We start from the raw sequence: 25,045 nt of genomic DNA, 5'->3' as shown, positions 1-25,045 counted from the left end.
GAATGCTGACTTCAAGTCACATACAGCTGCACTGCCAAGAGCAGGCTGGCCCTTACACACTCTCATATCACACAGAATATCACCACTAAATAGCAGCATAGGAACGCAACACCTAACATTCATACTTGAAAGTGTACCTCCCGTTAGTAAATAAATGCCATGCCTTTCCAGAATATTCTGACCTTTTCTACAGAGTTCCATTTTCACATAACAGTATGTACTGACCATTTGCACGGCTGAAAAACACAAATGAAATAAACTGTTTGGATAAATGGATTCCATAAATCTGAATCAATGGCAGTGCTTTTGGCAGCAGTTACAGTATGAATCTAATTTGGTGAAATATTTGTCTGTACAACCAGGAGATCTGCTCAAACTATCGGACAGAAGTGCTCTACATTTTTACAAGGATTCTGGTCTGGGCTTTGACCAGGAAGCTGTCATTTATTTCCAACCCACATTTGTTCTTTTTTGTTTTTCTGCAAAATGATTCCCCCCCAGTTTAAGCAGATTGATTATTTTTCTCTATCACTTCCAGTTCCTGTTTAGTAGATGCCCTCTGACAGTAAAGTGTCTCCACCATGCATGATTGCAGGGATAATGTTGGCATGGTGACGAGCTGTGTTGGAATTTGCAGCAAAGTGTTCCTGAGCCAATTAGCTTCCAGTGTGGCCTTGCCTGAGCACAGTGGCTCCTGCTGCATTCTAGAACAAAACAAACATGACTGGGCACCACAGCTAATTTACATTAAATTAGTTATTAAAATGCAAATCCCAGTCATGCCCATTAGGATGTTGGATTCAGCCACCTTTCCATCTCCCAGCCACTTATCCTGGATGGGAAAGGGGGAATGAAGGACTTTCAGCTTCAGAAATAACCTGTTTTATAACTGCAAAGGTCTACATTTTCAGCAGAACAGTAAAACTTCAGCAAATCGCATGAAAAATGGAGAGTGTGATTTTAACAGCATCCCATAAACATGCTACATACTGGGGTCAGCTTATGCAAACTTACAAACCGAGCGACATTTTAGTGTGAACAGTGCAGCATACATGCTGCATATCGCTGGTTACATCCCAGTTGGTGTTATTTACCAATAGCCCATTTTCTACTACATAACCCTAATCTCTGATCTGTCTTGAAATGAAAACAGAATTGTCATATCTACTTCTATACGCAAACAGTTCAGTGACATCTGTGTTGTACAGCTAGTTTTGTTGACATTGCTGCAGTAGTTTAAAGATTGTTTCATGTTTCAGGAGATAAATATATGAAAAACCTGCAAGAATTTCTCGGGCGGGACATTTTTTCCTAGCTACGGAGGAAACTGTCAGGATTGTTTTATTTGATTTTAAAAGACAAGGTTTCTTTAACATCCACCAAGAGTTTAATGACATTTATCAGCATTACCAGGCTTTACATGCCCCCCCCCCAACCCAAAGCACCCCCCAAGACAGAATTCCCGCTGAAGATTTTCAGAAATAACCGTGTTGTCTCTTGCATTTATTCAAAAATCATGGCAAAGCAATATTTACACATATCTCAATCCCCCGATGCAGTTTCACATTCAGGCTAAACCTTAATAAATGTTTAGATGTCCTTTTTGATGTGCCTGTATCAAGGTAAAGCATGAAGAAATGTCCGTGCTGAATGACGGCTGTGTCTGAGATTGTTCATGGTGGCTGACAGCGGCTACTTTTCCTATAGTGAGAAGCAGCGAGACTCTTTCATATACAGTGCAGACCATAAGCATGACTCTGTCAGTCAGCGTGCGAAAGAGCCAATCTCCCGCTTGGCGTCACCCAGACAGCAATCTGCTGAACGAATCTGCTGAGGCTGGGGGCCTCATACTGGGTAAAACTGGTGGGTAACAGAAGACAGTGAGCTGTTTCCAGTGTTTCTCTGCTGTCACGATAATTCAGCACCTTTTAGCTAGTAAAAGTTGGTCCAGGATTGTAGATGACCTCACTGAACACCCTGCGGTGTGGGACAGGAAGCTAAGTAACCTCACTGAACACCCTACGGTGCGGGACAGGAGGCCAACTGACCTCACTGAACACCCTATGGTGCGGGACGGGAGGCCAAATGACCTCACTGAACACCCTACGGTGCGGGACAGGAGGTCAACTGACCTCACTGAACACCCTACGGTGTGGGACAGGAGGCCAACTGACCTCACTGAACACCCTACGGTGCGGGACAGGAGGCCAACTGACCTCACTGAACACCCTACGGTGCGGGACGGGAGGCCAACTGACCTCACTGAACACCCTACGGTGTGGGACGGGAGGCCAAATGACCTCACTGAACACACTACGGTGTGGAACAGGTGGGTAGCCGGTCTTTCTAATCATTCACATTGCCTCATTCAAGCAAACTATTCTAAAATTCTTTTGTTACATGAACAAAAATGTTTTTTTTTTCTCCAGTAATAAGAATTATCATTCAACAATAACATTAAAATGATCACATTTTCAGTCTCACAATCTGAGATGATGTAAATGCTTAAACATTACATAACAGACAAAAAACAACAGGGGTTGATTCTGGATATTACATGATAAACAGCTATCATAATTAAAATGCACAAAACTGCATAATCGAAACAGAAAGAAAATGGTTTGGCAGTATCTTAAAAACTAGTTTCTAATTCAAAAGAGGAACTATACAAGACTTGCAACAGTGAACCACAAAGATGGCTAACATGCTAAAAATCAACAGTGAGTTTCGTGTCGTGCGACATCGAGACTATGATCTATTGTGGGACAATTCTGAATTTGTAGGAGGGCATGAGGGATGAGCATCAAATGGGCAAAGTCGCCCGCTGACCGCGTCACAGAAAAGGGTCCTGCTTTCCTCATTCTCAAGAACACAGGCCTGTAAACATGACATCAGGTGGAGCAGCTGAAACAGAGATTAGCACCTGCTGACTTTCGCTAATTAAGGGGCTTGGGGGTGTGGCGTTGTACCATGTGACCCATACCGTGGTGCTTCATTAGGGACACCTAGCTGGTACCATGTACAATGCCAAACACCCCTTTCTCCAGAACCACTTCAAGTCTTGGTGGATCGTGTGATCATGGATGCCTTTCCGTTCGTCACTGTCTTACTCAGTTTTTTATTTTTGCCCTTGTGGTTTTCCTGTTGGCTTTTAACCCCCCCTCTGGCCTCTCTCATTAACATGGTGTTCATGCCCCTGATTGGGAGTTTTTTGTTTATTGCACCATCCTCTGTAAACTCTGAACAATGTGGTGCGTGTCTGGGACTACCACGATTGTACATCAACAGTCACGCCATGAGCAAAATCGCTTAGGTCAGGCATCTTAGCTGTTGTAATGCTTAGCCAGACAGACCCTGTCTATGTGCTGTATGTATTCAGCTGCGGCCACATGATTGGCTGTTTGGATGAGCAGGCTGTTAGCATTAAGAAGCAGGTGTACCTAATCAACTTATTAACATTATTTGAATTCATAGTGGATGTGTCCTGGACATGTGACCTATCAAACGAGACTGTATGGTGGATAGATTATCATTGTGACCTATCAGACAGGACTGTATTATGAAAGCGACCAATCAGATGGGACTGTATATTAGACACATCATGAAAGGGACCTATCAGATGGGAGCTTTCAGGGAGCAGGCTAGCAGCCTGATGTTTCTGGACATGTGACATCTAAAGGGACAGCAGCTCTTCAGGTGAAGTGACCTTCTGGCCCTCACCGTGTCACTAGTGAATGCTCCTTCTACCACCGATCTATCTTCACTTATAATGGGTTTGTTGTCACATTGACACTCCAAGCGGGTCACTGCTCAGAGACGACACGGTGTTTCAGGATCACAGAACCCAGACGATGGAGTCAGCGTCTGAAACAATATTACCAAGCAGTATAAAGGAAATATAAATGAAACGAGCGCGTGAACGAGGCTCACACCACAACCTCCGGTCCAAATAACAGCCATCAAGAGGACAGGTTTGATGGGTAAGGGACAAACAGGCCAGTCACTCTCAGCATGTCCAACGATCACATTCACAATTTAAAATCCTAAGAGTGGTTTTCCTGAAATCCCTGATTCCACTTCCCTAAAAGCGTTAGGATGGAGCATGCCGGGCCTTGGTGCCGTACTCATCCGCCTGTCACTCGGCGGACGGCGCCGTCTTCAGCACCGAATCCTCTCCCAGGATCTTGCAGAGCTCGTTCAGTCTGTGCTGCATTTTGGGAATTCCGGCCAGCTGTGATTCCAGCCGCTGCTTCTCCTCGGTCAGCGATAGCCGGGTGGCCGTGTCCAGCTGCTCGAAACGCCAGCCCCCCTCGCCGTCGAACTGCAGCAGGTGCGTGTGGTACCTCCTGGGCACGTGGAAGAGGACGCAGAGAGCTGTCAATTTACCCCAACCTCTCTGCGACAGTGGAGGTACGCACAACTGCTGCCTCGCGGGGGGGATAGGGAGTGTCCATTTTCATTTTTATTTATTTAGAAGACACATTGATCTGAAAGGATTTATAGTTTTTTTAGAAAACAAGGACAGCCGGTCCCTAGAGCGATTGTGGGTTAGTGAGCTTGCTGAAGGGCCAAATGATTAAATCATTCTATAGACCCTAAGATTCAAACCAGGATTCTGATCACAGGCACAGCATCCTAAATGCACTGAACCACACGTTACCCCTGTTTCTGGTGTTTGGTCTGGCACCCACTGATAAAGGTGCCCAGGTCCACCTGAAGCTGAGGAGAATGCCTAAGGAAGGATTCTGAAACTGCCGCAGTTTACTCACCAGAGAGAAGGCCTATGGGTAATCGACAGCAGCGAGATCCCAGCATCCTTCGCAGCCTGGAAAATCTTGCCCTCCACGTCGATGCTGATGGCGCTCGTGCATTCATCCAGCAGGGCGTACTTTGGCCTGTGGGATTCGACAGGGTCAGCGCCCACTCTCCGCTCAAAACATCTGTTATCTTCTGACGCAGTACGCCGCTATATGACATGGTCAGAACGCCGCCGGACGCTCCTCTTACTTGTGGTAGAACATGCGGGCCATCCCCATCCTTTGTTTCTCTCCCCCGGAGAGAACGTCCTTCCAGTCCATCTCTGCATCCCAACCTGGAGGCCGCAGAAGATCAGATGTGTCACCAACACCTCCACCCATCCAGATAATGATGCTTCCTTAAGCGAGACGCCCTACGTAGGCGCATATTTATAGACGCCTCAGCACAAACAAGCCGAGCCCCCAACACCAAGGCTGCCAACGGCACCCACACCTCCTCAGCTCAGCCCTCAGGACCTTTAGACCTATATAAATGCTCCAGGTTTAGACACCGACGAACGTCATCCAGGATCATCGCCTCGGTAACGTTATACTCGGTGATGCTGCAGTGTGACAGACTCTGAACGCAATTTACAAGACCTGCAGTCTGAGTCAGAGACCAGAGGTTTCAAGGCTGACTGGTGTCCAACAAGATGTTGTTTCTACCAACCAGCTGAGTACTCTGTGACTGTGAATCTTCAAACTTAACTAGTTGGTAGCAACAAAATCTTGATCTGGATTTGTAGTTTATGGACCTGAAATGCCCAACAATGTATGTAGGTCACTGAACTGGGTGAAAATGGCAACTAAACAGCTGTATCTCCTCATTCCCTGAACAGCCAATGTCTGACATTATATCAGTGTTTCTTTTTCAACATTTTCTCAGCATTACTGATGAAGGGCTATGAAGCCCCACTGGTGTGAATGTACCTCCTTCGCGGGTGACAATGTGGTTGAGGTTGACTATGTCCAGGATGAGCTCCAGGTCCGAGTCGCTGTACCCCTTGGTGTGCATGTCCTCCACCGTGTCGGGGTAGATGACTTGGTCTCGCAGGGTTCCGAGGGACATATAAGGTCTGGATAGGAAGAACGAGTGAACAAATGAAATGTCTCTCAGTGTAGCCAGTGTAAGTACTCTGCCAGGACTCTCTGAAGAATGGAGAAGATGATCTAGGAGGTTCTCTAGCAGTGTGGGAGAGTTCCATGGGAACTTGAAGATTGAAACATCTCAAGTGCCCAGAGTTTGTTGGTGGCTATTAGGATCAGTCTATTATTTAGATATTATATAGATCTATTATTTAGGTGCTTTGTCATGTAATATTTTTCCTCAGTCCATTTCCATTCGGTTCCCTTCCCTTCTGTATGTGGCACTAATGGTGTTAAAGCCTCTGACTGGTACTGCATGTATTTCATAGGGTCTGGCGTCTGCCTGCAGAGCTGTCTGATATCTAACAGGAATAACCAAGCCGTGTGAATCTGCTGACGACCCATCTATCAAAAGAGCTCATCGACCAAGGCCACATCCTCGGCCTCCTATTGGTCAGAAATGCACCGGCACGGCGTGGCTCAGGTTCCTATTCGCTGGGAACAGGCAGCCACCTCAGCGATCTGCTTTCGGCTGACCCACATGTATTTGTATATTAAATATTTACTACTCAGCTCGAGCTCTTGCTGCCCAGGCCCCTGCAGGCCGTTATTTCACTACCCCGGGCTCCGGTTTCCACTGTCAGGATGCCGTCACTGGCTCCAGTTACTCCAGTGGCTGTTTAGCTCCAGGAGTAGCTAGCACAGTCTGATTCTGGTTGGGTGCAAATGGGAGTGCAAGGTGGACTCCCTGGGTACGGAGAGGAAGAACCGGAGGAGGCTCTGGCACAGGGGAACCGGGGGCGATATGGCGGCTGGGGTGGGACGATGCCTTCCTACCTCTGAGGGATGTAGAACATGTGCTCGGGGGATGGCTTGTACAGGAGGCCATTGTACACTGGCCACAGCCCACTGAGGATGCGGAAGAGAGAGCTCTTTCCACAGCCATTAGGGCCTGTGATCAGCAGGTGCATCCCCTCCTCTACCTGCAGGGGGAGTCACAGACAGACAGAGATACAGACAGACAGGCGGGCAGACAGACAGGCAGACAGACAGAGAGCAATACAGACAGGCAGAGACACAGACAGACAGAAACAAAGACACAGGCAGACAGATAGACATATAGACCAATAAACAGACAGAAATAAAAACATACAGACAGACAGGCAGAAACACATACAAGCAGACAGAGACATATACAGATAGACAGAGACACAGACAGATGGAAAGACAGACAGATAGACAGATAGAGAGACAGAAAGAGAGACAGACGGAGATGGATACAAACAGAGACCGAGAGACAGACAGAGACATAGACGAAGACACAGACAGACAGATGGAGACATAGACAGAGACACAAAGAGAAAGAGACACAAACAGACAGACAGACAAACAGGCATATGGAGAGAGCCAAAGACATATACAGACAGACAGAGAGACAGGCAGATGAACGGACAGAGACAGACAGGTAGAGACACAGACAGACAGAGACACAAAGAGACAGAGACACAGATAAACAGTGAAATAGGCAGATGGAGAGAGACATAGACACAGACAGACAGAGGGACAGATAGAAAGAGACAAAGACAGGCATGTTGGTTTATCTGGAGGTTGACACTGAGTATAACTGAAGTTCCTGGATTCATGCTGTTGCCACTCCCAGTCCATACCTTGAAGTTCAGGCTGGACACCACGACATCCCCGTTGGGAGTTATTATGGGGACACTTTCACATGTTATACCTTTTTCCACGTCGACAACTCTCCCTGTTGGAATATCAACACTTTTTGTTATAGAAGTAAGGAAAAATTGTTCTAATTGTTTTTTCCAGTTCTTGTGGGAAGAAAAATGTCTATAATAAATGTTCAAACAAAAAGATCAGAAAGGTCACCCAGTCAATAATGTGTCTGATACAATAATGATAGAATGTGAACAAAGAAACAGTGTGCAGGTCACTAAACAGAAGACCTTTAAGGTACAAGTTTTTTGTTTTTGGCTTGTGGGAGCTTTACTTACACAAGAATGTTCTGAGGGCAGAATGAGAAATTATTGATTCAGAGAGATAACCAGATTGTGGAGGGGGTGGGTCCAAGCAACTAGAAGAGGCAGGACCTAGACATCATCTTTCCTTCTGCCCCCAGAACATTTCTGTGTAAGTAAAACTCCCATGAGCTGGTTTTTGGATGGGCCACGTAACCACAGTACCTACAGTGATAGCACCCTTCATGAAAAGCGATGACCATCATCATTCAGCTGCCTAGAATAATAACCGAAATGTCAGCAGCTGGAATAGGGGGGACACGGCCTGGTCCTCTGGGATGCTCTCTGTGTACTTTGCCATCTCTCTCTTTACATTCAGCATCCCCTCAGGAGGTGGACAAGTCAACGAACAATCTGACGCCGTTATACCTGCTGGGCCGTTTCACCCTGTTTGCATTTGCTGCTGTGTTCGAACTGTGTTGCTGCTGTGTTTATGTGCCGGTAATTCTGTCTGCTGTCTGTCCACTTTCCTTGAATCTCACATGCACGTTTCTTGCCCGTACCTGTGATCTCCAGGGGGCCGTCGATGTGCATGGGCACTGGGCTCTTCTCGCCCTCCCCCGCCTGGGACACTGCTGCCCGCTTGTAGATGCCTTGCTGCACCTCGTCGAACACAGCCAACATGTTGTGCACGCGGGCCGTGTAGCCGGCTAGCTCTGTCACCTGTTAGGGGAGAGGAACGTGCGGTCAGGCAACCCAGAGGCAAGTAGCATTTCGGTCATTTGGGGAAGCGAGGTCATTGTGACAGAGCAGGTCGTTTCTGAGTACGGTCACATGACCTGCAATGTGTACACACTCTCAACACGGGAAAACATTCATGGAATAGTGTGATGATGGGATGAGATTCATCAGTTCCGTGCACTGGCAGCCAGTAACCTCTATTAACATTTAGCGGAAATTTGGAACAGCGTGAGAATGCACAGAATCACAACGTGAATGTTGGTATTTACATACAAAGGTGTGAAACCAGTTAGAGACAGGAGGCCGATTCAGGGATTAACATTCACACAAGGGCCGAAGGGTTTCCTCCTCATCAACGTCCTTTTCAAAAAGTGCCAGCCGACATGAAGAAGCAAAGCCAACGTTTCCAGGTGACGAAACAGAAGGATCCCAATTATATGCTTTTTCTGCCTGGGAGTTTTTCCCCCATTTAAGAAGCTTCAGCCAGGAGACAAGGGACTCCATGCTGCAAGGCGTGTGGCCATGTGACACTTCGGCAACCAATCCACAGGCGTTTACATGAGCCTAGATGACCGCTTATGTGGCTCTTTTAATGAGCCTTAAAAGCTTCCCGGAAAATGGACCTGGAAATGTGGGAATATGCGGAAACAGCACTGCCCGTACATTTACCCTGAAGTCCATTTTCCATGCCACAAAGCTTAAAGATTTCAGTCATTTTCTAACTCCTTTTAATAATGAGAATCACCAGTCCCCAATAAAAGCTTTACATTCACCATTTCCTTTTGTCCATGTGAGTAACGAGGTGCTGTGGAGCGAGAGAGGCATGCTTCTTTGGGATGCAGGCGTCTGCTCCTGCTCCTGTCACCACGGCGATCCCAATCTACCAATGAGATCCGTTCTCTGGTCACTTGTTATGCGCCGGGAGTACAGGCCTGGGCCGCGCATGTAGGACGTGGGCTGGCCTCCGGGGGCCTCTCGCCTCTGCTGCATGTTAAGCAGACAGGGGGCTTATTCAGGACAGGCCAGGATCTCGTTCTGATAGTGGCACCGATTTGTGATGCTGGACAGACGAACAGGCCGAGTGCAGCTTTCAGTGCCGATCTCTCAGAGCACAGTGTGCAGAAGGGGGTGCCGTCCCCATCAAACCCGCACACACACACAGACACATGCATGCACACACAGACACACACACGTTTGTATCTTTGTTATATCTTTGTGGGGACCATCCATTCATTTCTAGTGGAAAACCTTAACCCCAACAATGACGACCTTAACCCCCACCCAGCCCTAACCTTAATCATCAGTAACGAAACAAAATACAAGACTTCTGGAATTTTTTGTTTTTTGATTGCAGTCACAGATTTGGGGACATCTGGTCCCCACAATGTAATACATACACGACCACATACTCATTCTCACACACACTCACACACACGCTGCAATTGCAATTGATAATCCTTAAACCTGCTCTTGCAGTTTTTAAAGGAAACGTTCTGGACTTTCATTTTCACTTTGCTGTATTTGTGGATTTACTTTTTTAAATGGGACTTCCCCAAAAAAGTAAAACCTCTAGACACACAGACATGCATGCATACACTGACACACACACATTAATTCACACACACAAAGACACACACAGACACATGCAAAAAGACAAACATGGGCACACACTAACAGACAGATGCACTGACAGATGCACTGACAGACGCACACAGCCATGACCGCAGAGCCCACAGGGCCGAAACAGGAACACCCCCTTGCAGAGCGTGTGATTTACCTTCCCCTGGAGAACCCAAACCTCTGCTTCAGCATTTAGCATGCTGCCGTTTAGCACGTTAGCATTTAGCACACTAACATTTAGAACTGCAGCTCACGGGAAAGCCACACGGGTATAACTTGGTCTCTTTCTCCGATTCAGAGGCAATCCCAAAAATAGCCGGCAGCACATTTCACAGCACTGACCCACATCCTAAAAATAAGCCCTAAATAAGGTGCTTTCTCAGGGCCATGGGCACAGACCGTGCTGTGAGTAGGGGCCTTAATGTCGTATTTAAGGACAAAACCGATGCCAAATGCTCACCCCTGACTCTTGTTTAGGGAGACACTGGATCTATTCGCAGTGCTTCTGGGGGGGAGATATGAGGTGGAGGGGAGTGGGGGTGCTTTTACCACAAAACTGATTTCGTTCAACATGATGACATTGCAGTCTGAGCATCAAGTGAACTGCTCTTCAAAAAGCATCAGGGGACACTGCGGCGTCTCCAGCTGCCGGCACCAAAGAGCATTTACCACTGACAAAATTAGACATCAAATGAAATGGTGATCTCTATGGAGTCCTGTTGTGGAAGATGGCAGGAAGAGGCTGGGAGATGGATCACCAAACAAACATATGAAACCACTGGAAAGTTCTTGGGTTTAATTCACTCTCTATCCCTCGTAAAAGTCTAATTTTTGATGACCGCATAAAGTGACGTGTCATATTCTGTTTTTCAGAGATACACCTCTCTGCCGGGGGTAGGGGTGATGGGATGCCCCCCCCCCCCCCCCGATCACATCACGAGGGAAGCCAAGTACAAAAAACACAGAGGCACCTCCTTGTATGAAGACATGATCCTCTCGATGGCGTCGGCGCCGGACGCTAGCAGGTTGCGCGCCGTGGTGAAGGCCTCTGTCCGCTCGCTCACCAGCACCTGGGTCTGGCCGTCGGCGAGCTCTGCAACAGAAGACGTCCCCGAGGTGAACCTTTGCTTATTCACAGGACCCATGGATGGCTCTTTCTTCTATCCAGCCACAGAAGTAATGACGAATCACAGCCAAACGCTTCGAGATGCACGATATATTGGTTATCATATCAGTATCGGCTGATATTCGTCAAAAATAAAGATACCGGCATCGGTTCGATTCGTCAGCTGATTTTTAGACTTTAGTAGATATTCATAGTTTGCAGTACAGGCGCTAAAAGACAAATATTAAAATAACGTAGAGGATTCCATTGAATGATCAGCCATTTTCCGTACTGGGGGGTAAACGGTTTTGTTGGCTCATTTGCCACTTAGAACCTCGTCACAGTCTCCCAAGGTACCACACCCATTCAGGAGATCTTTTGAAGTAACGTCACCATCATCAATGTCACTACAGATATGTGGAGCTCACAGGTTAGCAGGTTATGTATTGGTTACTGGTATCAGCCAAACTTTCCACATATGTGCAGCACTACTAAAAGTGTATCGCTCTCAATGCCAGCGTCACCCCTGCTTGGTGACACTAGTCTGGGGATCATTTGTGGCTGAATGATGAATGATGAGGAATGACAAGCTATCTACGCATGTGGAAAAACCGTCCTGGTTAACACACCACAACAAAACGTGCCCTCTACATTTAACACATAGTAGTGGGCAGCTATTATTTAGGTGCCTGGGGAGCAGTGCGTTGGGAGGGGTACCTTGCTGAATGGAGATTTAAACCAGGACCCTTTTGATCACAAGCGCACTTCCCTAACTAATTAGGTAAACACTGCCCATTTGTTCAGCCCTATGACCACAGCTATGACACCCAAGGCCATCAGTCCCATCTGTAAGCTACTTTATCACAGTAAGACTTTGACCTTCCGTTTAAAATGTTAAATAGTGGATATTTGCTTTGTCTGCAAATATCCACATATTTAAGAAACCTGTGGGCTTTGAAACTTGATATAATTTCCCGGATATAATCCTCGATATACAATTACAGGGGAAAGGTCACTTTATGACTCAAAAACCATTACTTAAATAAATTCACAGTTTCATTATAATCTCAGAAGGTGGGCGAAGTTTCAGTCAGGCCAGATGTGCATCCCGTGCGTCACACTCTCACACACACATGCTAAAGACACACAGACACACTCACTCCCAGGAAATCAAAGCACATTATGAGTTATGCGGCTTCGCGGATAATAGACGCGTCATTTCGCTAAAATACACATCGAAGGCGCTGTTTTCCCCCGCAGTCGTTTTACCGGTGTGGGAACTTCTTAAAGCGCCGCGGCGGGCGGACTCACCGCTATCGGCGAAGCCGGTGGCTGTGATGATGGGCACGGCTACCATGACCAATCCACTGCCACTCCATACGTACTTCATGAGGAACTGCTCCACCATGATGTACCACAGGCGCTTGGACAGGATGAGTTTCATCTGCTCCTCCAGGGCTTTGTAACACTTCTGCAGCTGCTTCATCTCCACCTGGGTGGAGAGGAGAGACACGGTGCTGCATAGGGGGAGGAGATGCGGCAGGCGGACGCAGCCAGGCTCCGGTGCGCCGCTCGTTAATGCACCGGCCGTGACTCACCGCGTGGCCCCGGTAGAAGGCGATCTCCTCGGCATTGGCGATGATGCGCGAATGCACGTAACGGAGGTGTCCCCGTCGGTGCGCCTCTTCCGCCACCAGCCGCCCGAACCTCGGCGAGCAAGCCCGCAGTACCTTGGCGGTAACGAACACCACCAGCCCGGCCAGCAGGGTGGGTCCACTGGCGCTGGCGCCCCGGGACCGGGCCGTCTGGATCAGCGTGTAGGAGGTGAGCAGTACGTCCAGGATGGGCTTGGTCAGATTGGAATAGAGATGCGCCACCGATTGCGAGAACACCATGATGTCCTCTGTGAGAGACTGGTCCGGGTTCGCCAGCCGGCTGTCCATGTTACTGACCCGGTAGTAGGTCTGGTCCGTGAAGTAGGTCCGGTAGGCATGGTCCACCAGGCGGGTCCGGAACGCCAACGCCAGCCTGCATTCCAGGTAACGGATGGCGCTGTTCACGAAGGTGGCCGGGATGGCGACCAGCAGCCAGCGCATCAGCTTCAGCGCGAAGCTGCGCGGCCGCTTCTCCACGATGGTTTTCACGATCTGACCGTCTAGGCCGGCCACGTAGATGGAGAGGAAGGTCCGAGAGACCAGGGCCACCGAATGCAGACAGAGCAGCCCGACCTCCTTGGCGAGCAGCCGGGGGAAGAGGATCCGCGCCAATTCGGCGATCTGCCGGAAGAATTCTGCGTTCACGGCGGGGGACCGGGCGCAAGGGGTGGCAGAGAGCGGCAGCAGCGAGCCGTTTTCCTCTACCGGTGCGGCGACGGTGCTCCGGGGGTCTTTCCTCGCGCGGATCCGTCTGCAGATGATGGGGTACAGAGCCTTCGCCCCGTACGCAGCGGCCACCAAGAGGACAGCCCGCTTCGCAGCGGCCGACCGGTTCCATTTTGCTTTGGACGTTGCGTGCAAAATGCTGGACATTTTTCCACGATACTCACCGGGGACACAAAAACGCCGTGGTTAATCCCCCCCGCTGCTCCGCGTCCTGTCCATCTGGAGCATCCACAGCAGTTCCGCAGCGGACTGCACCGGGAGCGAGCAGAACGCCGGCGCACGGTGCGGCGCGAAGCTCTGCCTCCCTGGGTCGCTGATTGGCTGATTCCGCTCGGTGCTCCGCGAAGCCTCGCCCCCCGGAGCCGCCGATTGGCTGAGACCGTGACAAACCCACCCCTCCAGTGTGACAGCCACGGTCTTACCCGGCCGCTCTAATAAAGGGATGCTCAACGCAAAAACCCGTAAGTCACAGAGCTGGAAAGGTCTGATCTAAAGTCACCCCGCTGATCTCAGATGCAAACAAAGTGGCCAGAAGATGTCACTATATCTCAGAACACACTAATTGTATGCGACGTTTGGACCACGGCCGATGAACCATGTAGCCTACAGACAAAACTGGTTTCAGGTGGAAAGATGGTCCAGTCATTGGCATCCTACTTGGCAAAACTTTCAAAAACAGCTCCAAACTGCTGACCACAAAAATAGACAGTTCAATTTAATTCACTTCAATTTTATTTGTATAGCTCATTTTTCTGACATTGTTCTGTGATAGCTCTGTACAGCTAGTAGATTGATCAGCTTGTCATATTCCCATCTATTTCAGCTGGCATGACATTTCTGAAGTAGCCTAGTAGATGTTTTCTTTCCCAGCCATGGGTTATTGGTGGCACTGTAATGTTTTGAAAAGTGGATTTGTTAAACTGTACCTTTATGGCCCTAACAAGCTAATTCATTATTGTGAAAGATAGTATTTTTTGGAGGGGGGGCATCTTTGGACAGCACTTAAAATTTTTGCAGAATTTGGCTCTGCTGGGGCACTGAAATAAACCATGACATTTTACAATACATTCAGTATGAACTCACTATAAATAAAAAAAAGAGTTCACGACCATTTCAGTGATGAAGCTGAAACTGTAACATTGCTCTAAATTTTGTATAAATAGCACAATCCGAGCTTGACTACAAATATGTCTATATATCTTCAGGCCTTTTGACAAGAGAATTTTTGCTACGTAAATATATGCTGCTTGTACTCCCTATTTCCTGCTTGTAGCTATATATATATATTTATATCACCATCCATCCATCTTCCAACTGCTCGTCTATTGGGGGAAGTTAGGGGAGGGGCTACAACGTTTCACACAGCGCATACACACACACACACTATGGGTGATATAGAGATGCAATCTCACCTAGATACATGTATTGAGAAACCTCCGTAACACAGAGAGAACAAACTCCATACAAATACAGCAGGGTTGGGATTCAAACCCTCAACCATGGAGTCTTAATGGGAGCTACCCACCGTGCAATCTTTAACTTCCATAGACAGTGACTGGCTCAAGTCCCAGGCCGAGTCACATGCTGGCAAAAACAAATTGATGAGTCTGAATGAGGCATAAGATATTCAATCTGAGTTAATTTAGTTGTAAACGGGATTTTAAAATCACATGGATTATATGAAACAGTCATGAATGTGTATTTTATTTAATGATCTTCAATGCTTAGAATGTACATTTTAAATTTACAAGCTATAAATATTGTTTCCCAATATCAAAGGCCTTATATACTTGACTGCAGAACAGTATTACTGTAAGGCAGAAGTATAACACTGCATTTTACCATTAGCCCATAAATGAGTCAAGGTGACATGCTAATTTCATACTGAAACTGTTTCTGTTGGCATAGCTTTTAAAGCGAAACCCTGGAGGACAGGATGTATATTTTTAAATACGCTAGCAGGAACCCTTTAAGAATCACTGTGATATTTCTGTACAGTTTCTAGACCAGTGTCTACATACGCTGCTTTATGTGATTGTATATTTTGTGTTTTAGCAATTAGTATTGTGTGGCTGTGCTCTGTGTGTGCTGTCTTCTCCTTATCTATTGTGTCTTTGGGTTCTTGAAAAGCGCTATATAAATCAAATGTATTATTAATATCTAATACAGACTGCAATGTGCCTGGTTGCTGGACTACTGTCCACAAACCAGGGACATTTTAGATGAGATGGTATATGTCATGGATCAAGAACAGTTCACAATGTTCTCAAATTAAAAACAGATTGGTCTACATGTCTTGTATCCACAAACATATTGTGTTATTTTTAGAAGGTATGTATTGAGCTATTGATTAAATAGATAAATCCATCCAGGGTCATGGTAAAAGCTTTTTTAAAAATTATTCAAAATCAAGATTTAGAAGTTTCACAATTGATTTTCTATGTATTTGTATAAAGGCAGGGACACTAGCTGTTTTAGCTTAATATTTAGTGATGTTATGACAGCTATAATATAGTTTCTCAATACTACTCTTAGTACAGCAGTCCCTTAACAGCCAAGTCTGGATGTTGCTTAAATGTGAAATATAAAACCACCTTTACCGTGGTTGACATTTACAAGCATCTCAATTATTACTGCTTACCTGGGGGAAGGGGGTGGGGGTTGTTTACCACGTTACCTTGTTCAAAAAACAGAACAGTTCCCTTTTTAGGATCTCAGTTAAAAATTTAAAGATGTCCCTTTTATTATTAGGTAGCAATATGTCGTTAAGTTTAGGGTATGCCCTTGGTATGTGACAGCAAAATAAACATTTTAGACCGATTACTTTATGATGGTGATGATGATGATAGGGGGGCGTGATGCTGGCACTACTGCTTTTGGTACGGATTCATCATTATGATTACGATTAGTAATACAGTAGCAGCGGTATCTCGCAGTCCCGTAGTCTCATCACGCGCAATAGGCAGTGATGTACGGAGACGCACGAGCCGGTGCAGCACGAGTAGTCAGACTCCACATTTCGCCGTGACTCCGCCGGCTTCACATACGCCGACATTACTGCTCACAACTTCGCCGAAACACGCCGACATTTGTTTATATTTAATGTAAACGTAACACTTTACCGTCGAAAAGCCAAATGAGGAAATTAGCTGCTAGCTACCGAGGCGCAAAACGCAGCTAACCGGGTTGTTTAAGCTAGCGGAGCCGCCAGAGCTAACGGAACCATATCAACCGGCCCGACTACGTGACATGAACTGGGTGGGCGGCTCACGGTACAAGACTTAAATAATCTGTCCTTCATACCTACTGGATATGAACAGCCACGCATCACTGTATTTAAAATACGTATTAAGATGAGTTATTGTCTTCTAGGGATCGATGCCTGGTGAAAAGTGACGTGAGGAAGCAGAGGGTCGGTGATGTCCGCGCTTCCAGCAGCCGCCGAGATGCCGTTTTTATTTATTTATTTATTTATTTATTTATTTTTTAAATGTAGCACTCACTCCTTCAACCCCCTTCACTGTGATGCACTTTGACGTGTCTCCTAGGAGTTCTTCCAAAGGAGGAAGATGGAGCGGAGGACCAAGCATGCGGGGCAGCCCGCAGCTCCGCAGGGCGCAGGGAGTTTGGATCTTGTCACCATGTTGGTAGTGAATCAGATCGCGACCAAGAAGGAAAATCACTGTAAGAAAATGCCAAAGATCTGAGTTCAAGCAGAACATATTCCACAATTTATCACAAGAACTTTTAAACAAAAATGTATATTTCCACATTAATAATAATTATCGATGTCAATTGTTGGTATCGTTTCTGTCGTTGTGCTATCATTAAAGACGTACTGGAGCTTTTAACCTGTGAATTTCAGGTGAGCCTAAAATAACCTACTTCAAGAACGTAAAGGCACCTAAAAACCCCATAGAATTGCCCATGAGCCCCTGCTCCCCATCGGCGTTGTGCCTTGAAGAAAACTCCCCTCAGCAGAGGTACCTCAGTGCTGGGCTGCTCCTGAACCGGCCCAGCGAAATGCTTAGCTTACCTTTAAAGCTTAAAGCATTATTAGGCTTCATAACACAGACCTCCTACTTTGTGTATTCTTGTAACATGGTTTAATTGACATTTTAATTTTCAGTGTTAAGGTGAAATTTGTCTTTTTACTATTTTAGGGCCCAGTGCTTAGGTTTGAGAAGGAGAACACGTCACACATCGCAGTCACAGAATCACGGACGTGTAAGGAGTCCTGAACACAAAAAACACTCTGGTGTAATATGTGTATTTCTAATAATTTTTCAGTAAAAACCGTCAAACCTGTAAAATAACTACCTACAAGGCATAGAAGTATAATTTTAAGCTATTTTATACTAATTGTTGTTTTTTATTCCTGAATTAATGTAACCCAATCTATGCTCGCTTGTTACTGCCAGCTGTCACCTGTGTGGGAATCCGGCTTTTCCGATAGCAGCGTTCCCGATTACCAGCATGGCGTCACGGACACGTTGAGCCTGTTCTCAGCATGTAAACCTGAGTCCTTGTCCGAAAAGTTTGGCATTCAGCCTGGGCCAGAGGTGGGTGGTCCTTTGCATGGGAAGAAGAGCCTAATTTAATGCCCAAGCCAACTTATGTGTATGGTCAGCTGAGGGACAGTCAACCTGAATAAGTTAGCAATAGCATCATTCCTCAAACATTATGCACTATATGGACAAAATATTGGGACATTGGGCCATTGCACCTACAGGAACTTTTATGATATCCCATTCTAAATCCATAAGCATCAATATGGAACTGGTGCACCCTTTGTAGCTATAGCAGCTGCCACTCTTCTGGGAAGGCTTTCCACAAGATTTTTGCCCATTCATACTGCAGAGCATTTGTGAGGTCAGGCACTGATGTTGGACGTGAAAGCTTGGCTTTCAATTTTGCAAGTTCTAGTTCACCCTGAAGGTGTTCAATGGAGCCTCCATATGGGCCAGTCAAGATCTTCCACACCAAACTCACCTAACAATGTCTTTAAGGACCATGCTCTGTGCACATAGACAGTCATGTTGGAACAGAAAAGGGCCTAACCCCAAATTGTTCCCACAATGTCTTGGTATGCTGAAGCATTAAGAGTTCCTTTCACTGGAACTAAGGGGCCTAGCCCAACCTCTGAAAAACAACCCCATACCATTATCTCCTCCACCAAACTTTACAATTGGCACAATGCAGTCAGGCAGGTAACGTTCTCCTGGCATCTGCCAAACCCAGACTTGTCCATCAGACTGCCAGACAGAAGCATGATTCGTTAGTCCACAGAACACATTTCCACTGCTCCAGAGTCCAGTGGTGGCATTCTTTACACCACTCCATCTGATGCTTGGCATTGCACTTGGTAATGTGAGGCTTGCATGCAGCTGCTTGGCCATGGAAGCCCATTCCATGAAGGTCCCAGCGCACGATTTTTGCAGTTTGAATCACCGCAGTTATTGAGCGACTTTTACGCACTCAGTACTCAGCGATCCCGCTGTTACTTTGCATAGTATGTCACTTTATGGTGAATTTCTGTTCTTCCTAAACCCTTCCGTCATGCAGTGTTCACATTCTCTAACTTTGTTTTACTCCTTGGTAGTTTGTACCTTTCTCCCAGCCAAGAATCGCTGAAGAGCAGAGTCCCTGGATCAAATCATCAAGTTGGTCACAACAGATGCTGAGCAGCCCGGAGTGCAGAGTACAGTTTGGAAACGTGGAGCCATGGTGAATGAGAAAACAGTACTTGTTTGTGGACATTTATTCCTGTTTGTGTAGGTCATTAAACATTTATGTGACAGTTCACACAGCTGTTCAGAAGAAAGCAGGTCAGTGAGGCAGAAGGTCAGTGGCCATTTTGGCTTCACCCTGGATAAAGAGGAGGACCACAAACAGTTGTCTGACCTGGAGTTTCACCAGAGTAGGCCAAGCTGCTATGGTATGAACTGCTTATTCCGTTACTTGACAGCATGATTCATTTTCATTCTTAATAATGAGATATATAAGCCTTCACAGCTGCTGAATCTGAAGAGGAGGAAACACAGCTTAATTCTGCAGAGATTCAGTGAGTAGTGTGGTTCTGTTCTATGTAAAGGAAAGAGCAGTGTCCATCTTTACATTCACTGCTTTCTTCTTTGCACAGGAGTTTCAACAAACCAACAAGCAGATGCTTTGATTATAGTTTTTGGTCTCAGGTAAGAGTTAAACATTTATGCATTATCAGAACCAAAATTATTCAGATAATCCAGAGGCTAGACTACAGTTCGGTCCTCATCATGTTAATCTGTGCATCAAATAGAATTTCTTTTCTTTATTGCATGCAGCAGTAATTAATATGCAATTTTTGAATTGATACCAAAGCAGGTTTCTGAAAACACCAGACAGCTGGCAGGACGTGAGTTTTATGCCTACTTTTTTTTTCTATGGAATTTCTATGGAGTGCTTGGTTATTATAAAAGCCTCACTACATAATGACAGGAAACCAGCTCAACAGCTGCGGAACTCCAAGCTGTTCATCCAGAGACGGTTTCCTCAGCACAGACACTGATGATGTAAGTCTGCCGCTAAAGCCAACTTTCCCTTTTGCATATCTGCATCTGTACTTTTGGTCCTTTTGAATGCACGCTGTGAGGTATGATTGCTGAGCTCTATGTGACCATGCCCCTAAGCTTAACACCCTCCACATGCTGCTCAGTGCATCCCGGGAGTCCAGGGCACTGTGGGAACTTCTGTGCAAACTGACTTATGTTGTATCAGGAGGAAGACTCCTGGTGGCATCAGAGCAGCCCCTCACAGAGCTCCATCTGTATAGAGACACCTACTGCTCTGAGGCTTACAGCCCACTTGCACGGGGGTGGAGATGACCGTAAAGGTGTCACGAGGCAGAATCAGAGATGTGCCACTGACAGCCGGTGTGAGCAGCCAAGTCAGCTCAGGGTAGGAGCACATCCAAGGAAGACTACTAGGGAGGGTCAGCTTGTGCTGACACCGCACTCACGAAGAAAACACCCCATTGAGACAAAGGAAGCAGGAACACAAACCGACAGCAGCCATGGACCTTGCAGGTCTGATGTTTCTATACAGTGCAGCCTGGGGCAAAAACACGGCACATACAGCCTGATCCAGTTTGAAACTGACCGACTTCCTGTTCAGCCTGAAGTAATAATCTCAGCCAGCAGAGGGCACCCTGCTCAAGCTGAGCAGCACCTGCAATCAGTCTGGAATTCAGACAGCCACAGAGAGCACTTGAGGTCTGGTATAGGAGGACATTCATCTCTCTCCAGAGGGACAGAATGTTTCTGCAAATCTGAGGAGCTTCCAGAACCACCTTCCAGCAGGATCCATGTCATCAGTACTGCAGGTAAAAATGTAACATGTAGCCCATGGAGGTACCTTGGGGAGCTGCTGCTTTCAGACAAATTAGTACAGGTGTTACAGTAGCATACAGTTATGCTTAAATTGTAATTTAAAAGGTGCTCCAAATCAGAAGTGTTTAGTGCACAATGGGCTGTAGCTGGAACTCATTCTGTGTGGGGTTCACCTTCCATGATGGGCAGAGGAGTCAAACACTGAACAGCATGAGGGAGCAGGGATCTCGCAGAGCTCAGCTGGGATCAGTCACCACCTGCCCTGGGAGCCAGCAGGAGGCAGCAGCACAGCAGAGAGCAAACACCTCAGTGAGGGCTGCAGAGCATTCTGGGAGTCGGAAGAGACTGCCACGCTGCACGAGATTGCGGATATACTGGTAAAGATGAAGCAGAATGACACGTCGCGGTGAAGGAAGGCGTGCATCTGACAAATGAGAGATCTGCCATGATGCAAGTTCACTTTTTTATTAAAGCAGGAACAGATACAGCGAAATAATTAATGTTTACTTTCTCATGTACAATTTCAAGTGATCTCATTTCATGAACTTATGCAATTGTATACAAAGTTAAAATCTAATAAAACATACAGCAACAAATCAATTTACAGCACTGATATGTCATCTCTTTTCCTCTAATTCATAAACTGTACAAACACATTATTCAGACATTTGTTTTATATATGAAAAGTGCAACTATCCACCATGAACAAACATAGGAAATACTTCATTACATAGTTCTATGTCATTTCAACAACACTGTCCCACATTTCTAAAAATGATCTTAAATATTCAGAAATAAAAGCAACCTGAAGGCATCATTTCCTCAGTAAGACTGATGATCCCTGTCTGCATAAGGAGGTTCAGGACACTAAGTCGATACCAGTGAAAAAGAGAAAGTGGCAGTTCATCACCAGTATCACTAGTACTGTAATACCCCCACCAGTCTGTCCTGCTGTTACTGGCTCTGTGCTTTTACATCACGTTTAAGTTCACTTTGCCAAAAGCCTTGTATTTCCCTGCTTTTAGCAGTAATTACTGTGACAGTGAGTATAAGACCCCAGAACCCAAGGCCTACATGTTATAGGCCAAAAAACAGCACATTGTCTTGAGCAGGTGAATACATTTTCCACGATTTATTTGGCAAAAGCTAATCTCCAGTCACAGATAAAGCACATCATTTAATCTAACTCAACAATATAGTGAGATAGGCACTGAACCATGAATACCTGACAGTTTAAGGGGGACAGTAAACACCACCTAGGACTGAATCTCCTAACTGTAATATATGTTAAATGTATCATTACAGGACTCTAAACATTTAACACACAAATATTAAACTATGCCATTTAAAGAATAAATATACGATTTGGTTTGTACACACGGCCACAGAGGAAGACAGAAAATTAAAACGGGCAAAGTACTTCCTGCCAAAAACAGTATGAGTGTACGAATGCACGTGAAGCGACTGATAGACGAGTTGTAAACATTGAATTAGGAGTATAGTGTGTTCTGTGTGCTGCATACAAAAATATCTTCTGCATCCTCTCTGGAACACACATCTTCTGGCTTTCTGAAAAACGTAACGACTATTGCAGCTGCAAAACAAACAAGGACAGCTGCTGATGAGGGGGACTCTCCAGCCGGACACGTTTAACGGCAGTTTTACCTCAGGGGGAGGTGCTGCCGGCCACATCGCTTTACTTACGTGTATATATGCGATTCCACTGTCTGCCTCCAGGACTCTGTGGTGTAAGTAGGCCAGCTCCAAGCGAGACTAGAAAATTCAACACTCCTTAAATCCATGATCCCCTAGTGTTTCCTCCTCCTCACTGTGTGTCTATGCTTGGTCATAGTTACCGAGATATACAATGAACAGGAGACCCAGAGCCACCAAGTCGAACTATGGCAAACTACTCCATAGCACCACCAACCAGAGATCAGCCATGAGACCACACACTGTTCCCAAGTGATGAGGGTGTCTGACTGGCAGGAGCGGCTCCCGGGAATCAACGGCATGTTCTGTGGTCCACAAACTCATCTTTAGGAGCCAATGTAAAATACTGATAAATATACAGTATAGTGAGTTAATACAGAAATACTCCAGTGATCTGCTTCAGAGGAGCACTAGACACACATCAACACAAAACACTTTGTGTTACGAGCTGCTATTGGTAATGATTTCATTTCATTGGGCAGGAAGGCCTCAATCCCTGTGTTTTGATATTTGTCTGGGTCCTGAATTTCTCTGTCAGAGGCCGTGTTCCGTTTGGCCATCGATCCCAACTGAGCCGCTCCACTGATTTATACTGGACAATAAGCACATTTTGGCAGATGCTGGAGCCCAGCCAGCCCTATGGAATATGAATCATGGGACACCGACTGTAAGGCAGACTAGAAGCAGGCTTAAGTTAGACCCCAAACCCATCATGTGTCGTACCAAGAAAGCCTCGGATTGGAAAGGAGAGTGTGAAGGTGATGACCGGACTACTCCACGTCAGAGGCGTCGTTATCTGACAGGTGGTAGTTGCTTCCTTTTACCCTGATGTACTCGATCTGCCGTCCCTCGTCCGAATCAGATGCGCCGCACGTGCACAGCCGATTCTCAAACAGCAGCTCGATCTCCTCCAGCCGGTGGCCCTTGGTCTCGGGCAGACAGCCATAGATGAAGAGGAAGCCCAGCAGACTAAGGCCGGCATATAGGAAGAATGCACCTGTGAGGTGGGGGGGGGGGGGGGGCGGGGGGAGGCGGGGGGGGGAAGGGTGAAGGACAGAGTCACCAGGGGACCAGGACAGGAGTTCCTCAGTAAGTTACCAACATCCACCACAAATGGAAGCAGCAAGTGCCTATAAGAGGATATCTGCATCCTCAGCAAAACACAACATTATTGTGGATGGAAATACCATTATTTAGCTCAATCTACTCATGCAAGATGTGAATCAGTCCAGTCATGGTCAGGTACCATAGTAGGTGAGGTACTGAGCAACGTGGAGGAAAGTCAGTGAAACCAGGACGTTGAAGGTCCAGTTGACACCAGCAGAGCAGGCATTTCCGGTACTCCGGGCCCACAGGGGATAGATCTCAGAGTTCACCGTCCAAGGCATAGGACCCATTCCTATCAGAGGGTCGAATAACAAGGAATAAATTCCAGAATGATCTGAAATCAGGCCTTCCCAGAACAGAACCAAAGCCTCTTACCTGGGGCGAAGAAGGCCAGGTAGGAGATGAGGCCTAGGAGGACCATCCATGAGTAGGCGGTGGGACAGTAGTTATAGGCCCAGTAGACGCTGTCTTTCTGGGTCATGTTGCTACACCTGTGTGTGGTCAGAACAGAACAGAACAGATGTCCAGCAAACCAATATGCCCGTTTCTCTGCTGTAAAGGCGGCTCAGGAGAGCGGCGTGAAGCAGAATTAGATGCTTGGTGAGAATCGGCCTTGTGTGGCGTCTGTGTGCCTTTTAAGTGTGTTTGGCTCCCTTCTGAAGCACACAACACGTGTTCCGTGACAGGAGGAAGCTCAAGTGCAGGAACAAAGACGTTTAAAAATTGCAGAGTGTGGAGAAGTTCACCAAGCCCAGATCCCAGGGAATGCACTTGGAGGTACGGTAGATCCCACACCTCCCCACCCAGCCAGGCTGCCTCCCCCTCACCTGCCCCACGCTGCTTCCTCAGTGGAGGACACGCTGACGGGCACACAGGAGGTGGTGGAGACGGTGGTGCCGTTCTCCTGGTAACAGAAGCCACAGCGTGGGTCCAGCATGCAGGGCTCGCACAGCCTGGAGGGGGGGGGGGGGGTAAGATATGAATTTTATAGTCTGTGGAAGGGGTAACAGCCCCCCCACCCCGAGTTGTATTTGCAATTTCAATTGTGAAAAAAGAGCTCAAGCTGCCCTGTGTGTGTGTGTGTGTGTGTGTGTGTGTGTGTGTGTGTGTGTGTGTGTGTGTGTGTGTGTGTGTCTGTGCCTATGAGAGACTT

The 25,045-nt window shown here is 46.7% G+C and overlaps 3 protein-coding genes across 19 annotated transcripts in view; 1 reads left to right on the top strand and 2 right to left on the bottom strand.

Moving 5' to 3' along the window:
- Positions 1–1,482: 1,482 nt before the first annotated feature.
- On the bottom strand, positions 1,483–13,852 carry abcd2 (ATP-binding cassette, sub-family D (ALD), member 2). Of its 3 annotated transcripts, XR_011989272.1 has the most exons (11): positions 12,923–13,852; positions 12,636–12,816; positions 11,191–11,312; positions 8,422–8,581; positions 7,550–7,644; positions 6,720–6,865; positions 5,727–5,872; positions 5,008–5,092; positions 4,770–4,895; positions 2,301–4,346; positions 1,483–2,216 (listed from the first exon to the last, which is right to left on the bottom strand). XR_011989272.1 is itself a non-coding variant. In XM_023830172.2 (10 exons), the coding sequence occupies exons 1-10, from the start codon at positions 13,850–13,852 to the stop codon at positions 4,136–4,138; spliced, it is 2,202 nt and encodes a 733-aa protein (XP_023685940.1). In that variant the 3' UTR covers positions 1,483–4,135. The 3 variants fall into 3 exon arrangements, 2 of the variants coding, with proteins under 2 accessions (XP_023685940.1, XP_072565105.1); XM_023830172.2 differs by having other exon boundaries at positions 1,483–4,346; XM_072709004.1 differs by lacking the exons at positions 11,191–11,312; positions 12,636–12,816; positions 12,923–13,852 and adding an exon at positions 10,377–11,114 and having other exon boundaries at positions 1,483–4,346.
- Positions 11,223–21,672, top strand: LOC111853375 (uncharacterized). Of its 11 annotated transcripts, none has more exons than XM_072709024.1 (14): positions 11,223–11,335; positions 17,078–17,117; positions 17,254–17,389; positions 17,571–17,688; positions 17,869–17,932; positions 18,127–18,267; positions 19,308–19,432; positions 19,507–19,643; positions 19,712–19,769; positions 19,848–19,899; positions 20,066–20,099; positions 20,183–20,256; positions 20,462–21,065; positions 21,262–21,672. In XM_072709024.1, exons 3-14 carry the CDS (start codon positions 17,275–17,277, stop codon positions 21,480–21,482), a joined length of 1,743 nt encoding a protein of 580 aa, XP_072565125.1. In that variant the 5' UTR covers positions 11,223–11,335; positions 17,078–17,117; positions 17,254–17,274; the 3' UTR covers positions 21,483–21,672. The 11 variants fall into 11 exon arrangements, 9 of the variants coding, with proteins under 9 accessions (XP_072565125.1, XP_072565120.1, XP_023685947.1 ...); XM_072709019.1 differs by lacking the exon at positions 11,223–11,335 and adding an exon at positions 14,042–14,166; XR_011989282.1 differs by lacking the exon at positions 11,223–11,335 and adding an exon at positions 16,243–16,977 and having other exon boundaries at positions 20,069–20,099; positions 20,989–21,065; positions 21,262–21,397.
- LOC111853376 (proton myo-inositol cotransporter) overlaps positions 21,524–25,045 on the bottom strand; it is a 34,250-nt gene continuing 30,728 nt past the window's right edge. For 2 of the 5 annotated variants that reach the window (XM_072708991.1, XM_072708990.1), the window contains 5 exons: positions 24,720–24,845; positions 24,268–24,383; positions 24,032–24,184; positions 23,610–23,782; positions 21,524–22,845 (listed from right to left, as the gene is read on the bottom strand). In XM_072708991.1, coding sequence (XP_072565092.1) covers positions 22,390–22,845; positions 23,610–23,782; positions 24,032–24,184; positions 24,268–24,383; positions 24,720–24,845 — 1,024 coding nt within the window. In that variant the 3' untranslated portion in view covers positions 21,524–22,389. Of the gene's footprint in view, positions 23,783–24,031; positions 24,185–24,267; positions 24,384–24,719; positions 24,846–25,045 lie in introns of all 5 variants that reach the window. The other 3 variants (XM_072708995.1, XR_011989270.1, XM_072708998.1) reach the window with 3 other exon arrangements.

Source organism: Paramormyrops kingsleyae, chromosome 1 (assembly GCF_048594095.1).
Source record: "Paramormyrops kingsleyae isolate MSU_618 chromosome 1, PKINGS_0.4, whole genome shotgun sequence".
In the NCBI taxonomy this organism is placed as follows: Eukaryota; Metazoa; Chordata; class Actinopteri; order Osteoglossiformes; family Mormyridae; genus Paramormyrops; species Paramormyrops kingsleyae.
This window is presented reverse-complemented; position numbering and strand designations above follow the sequence as displayed.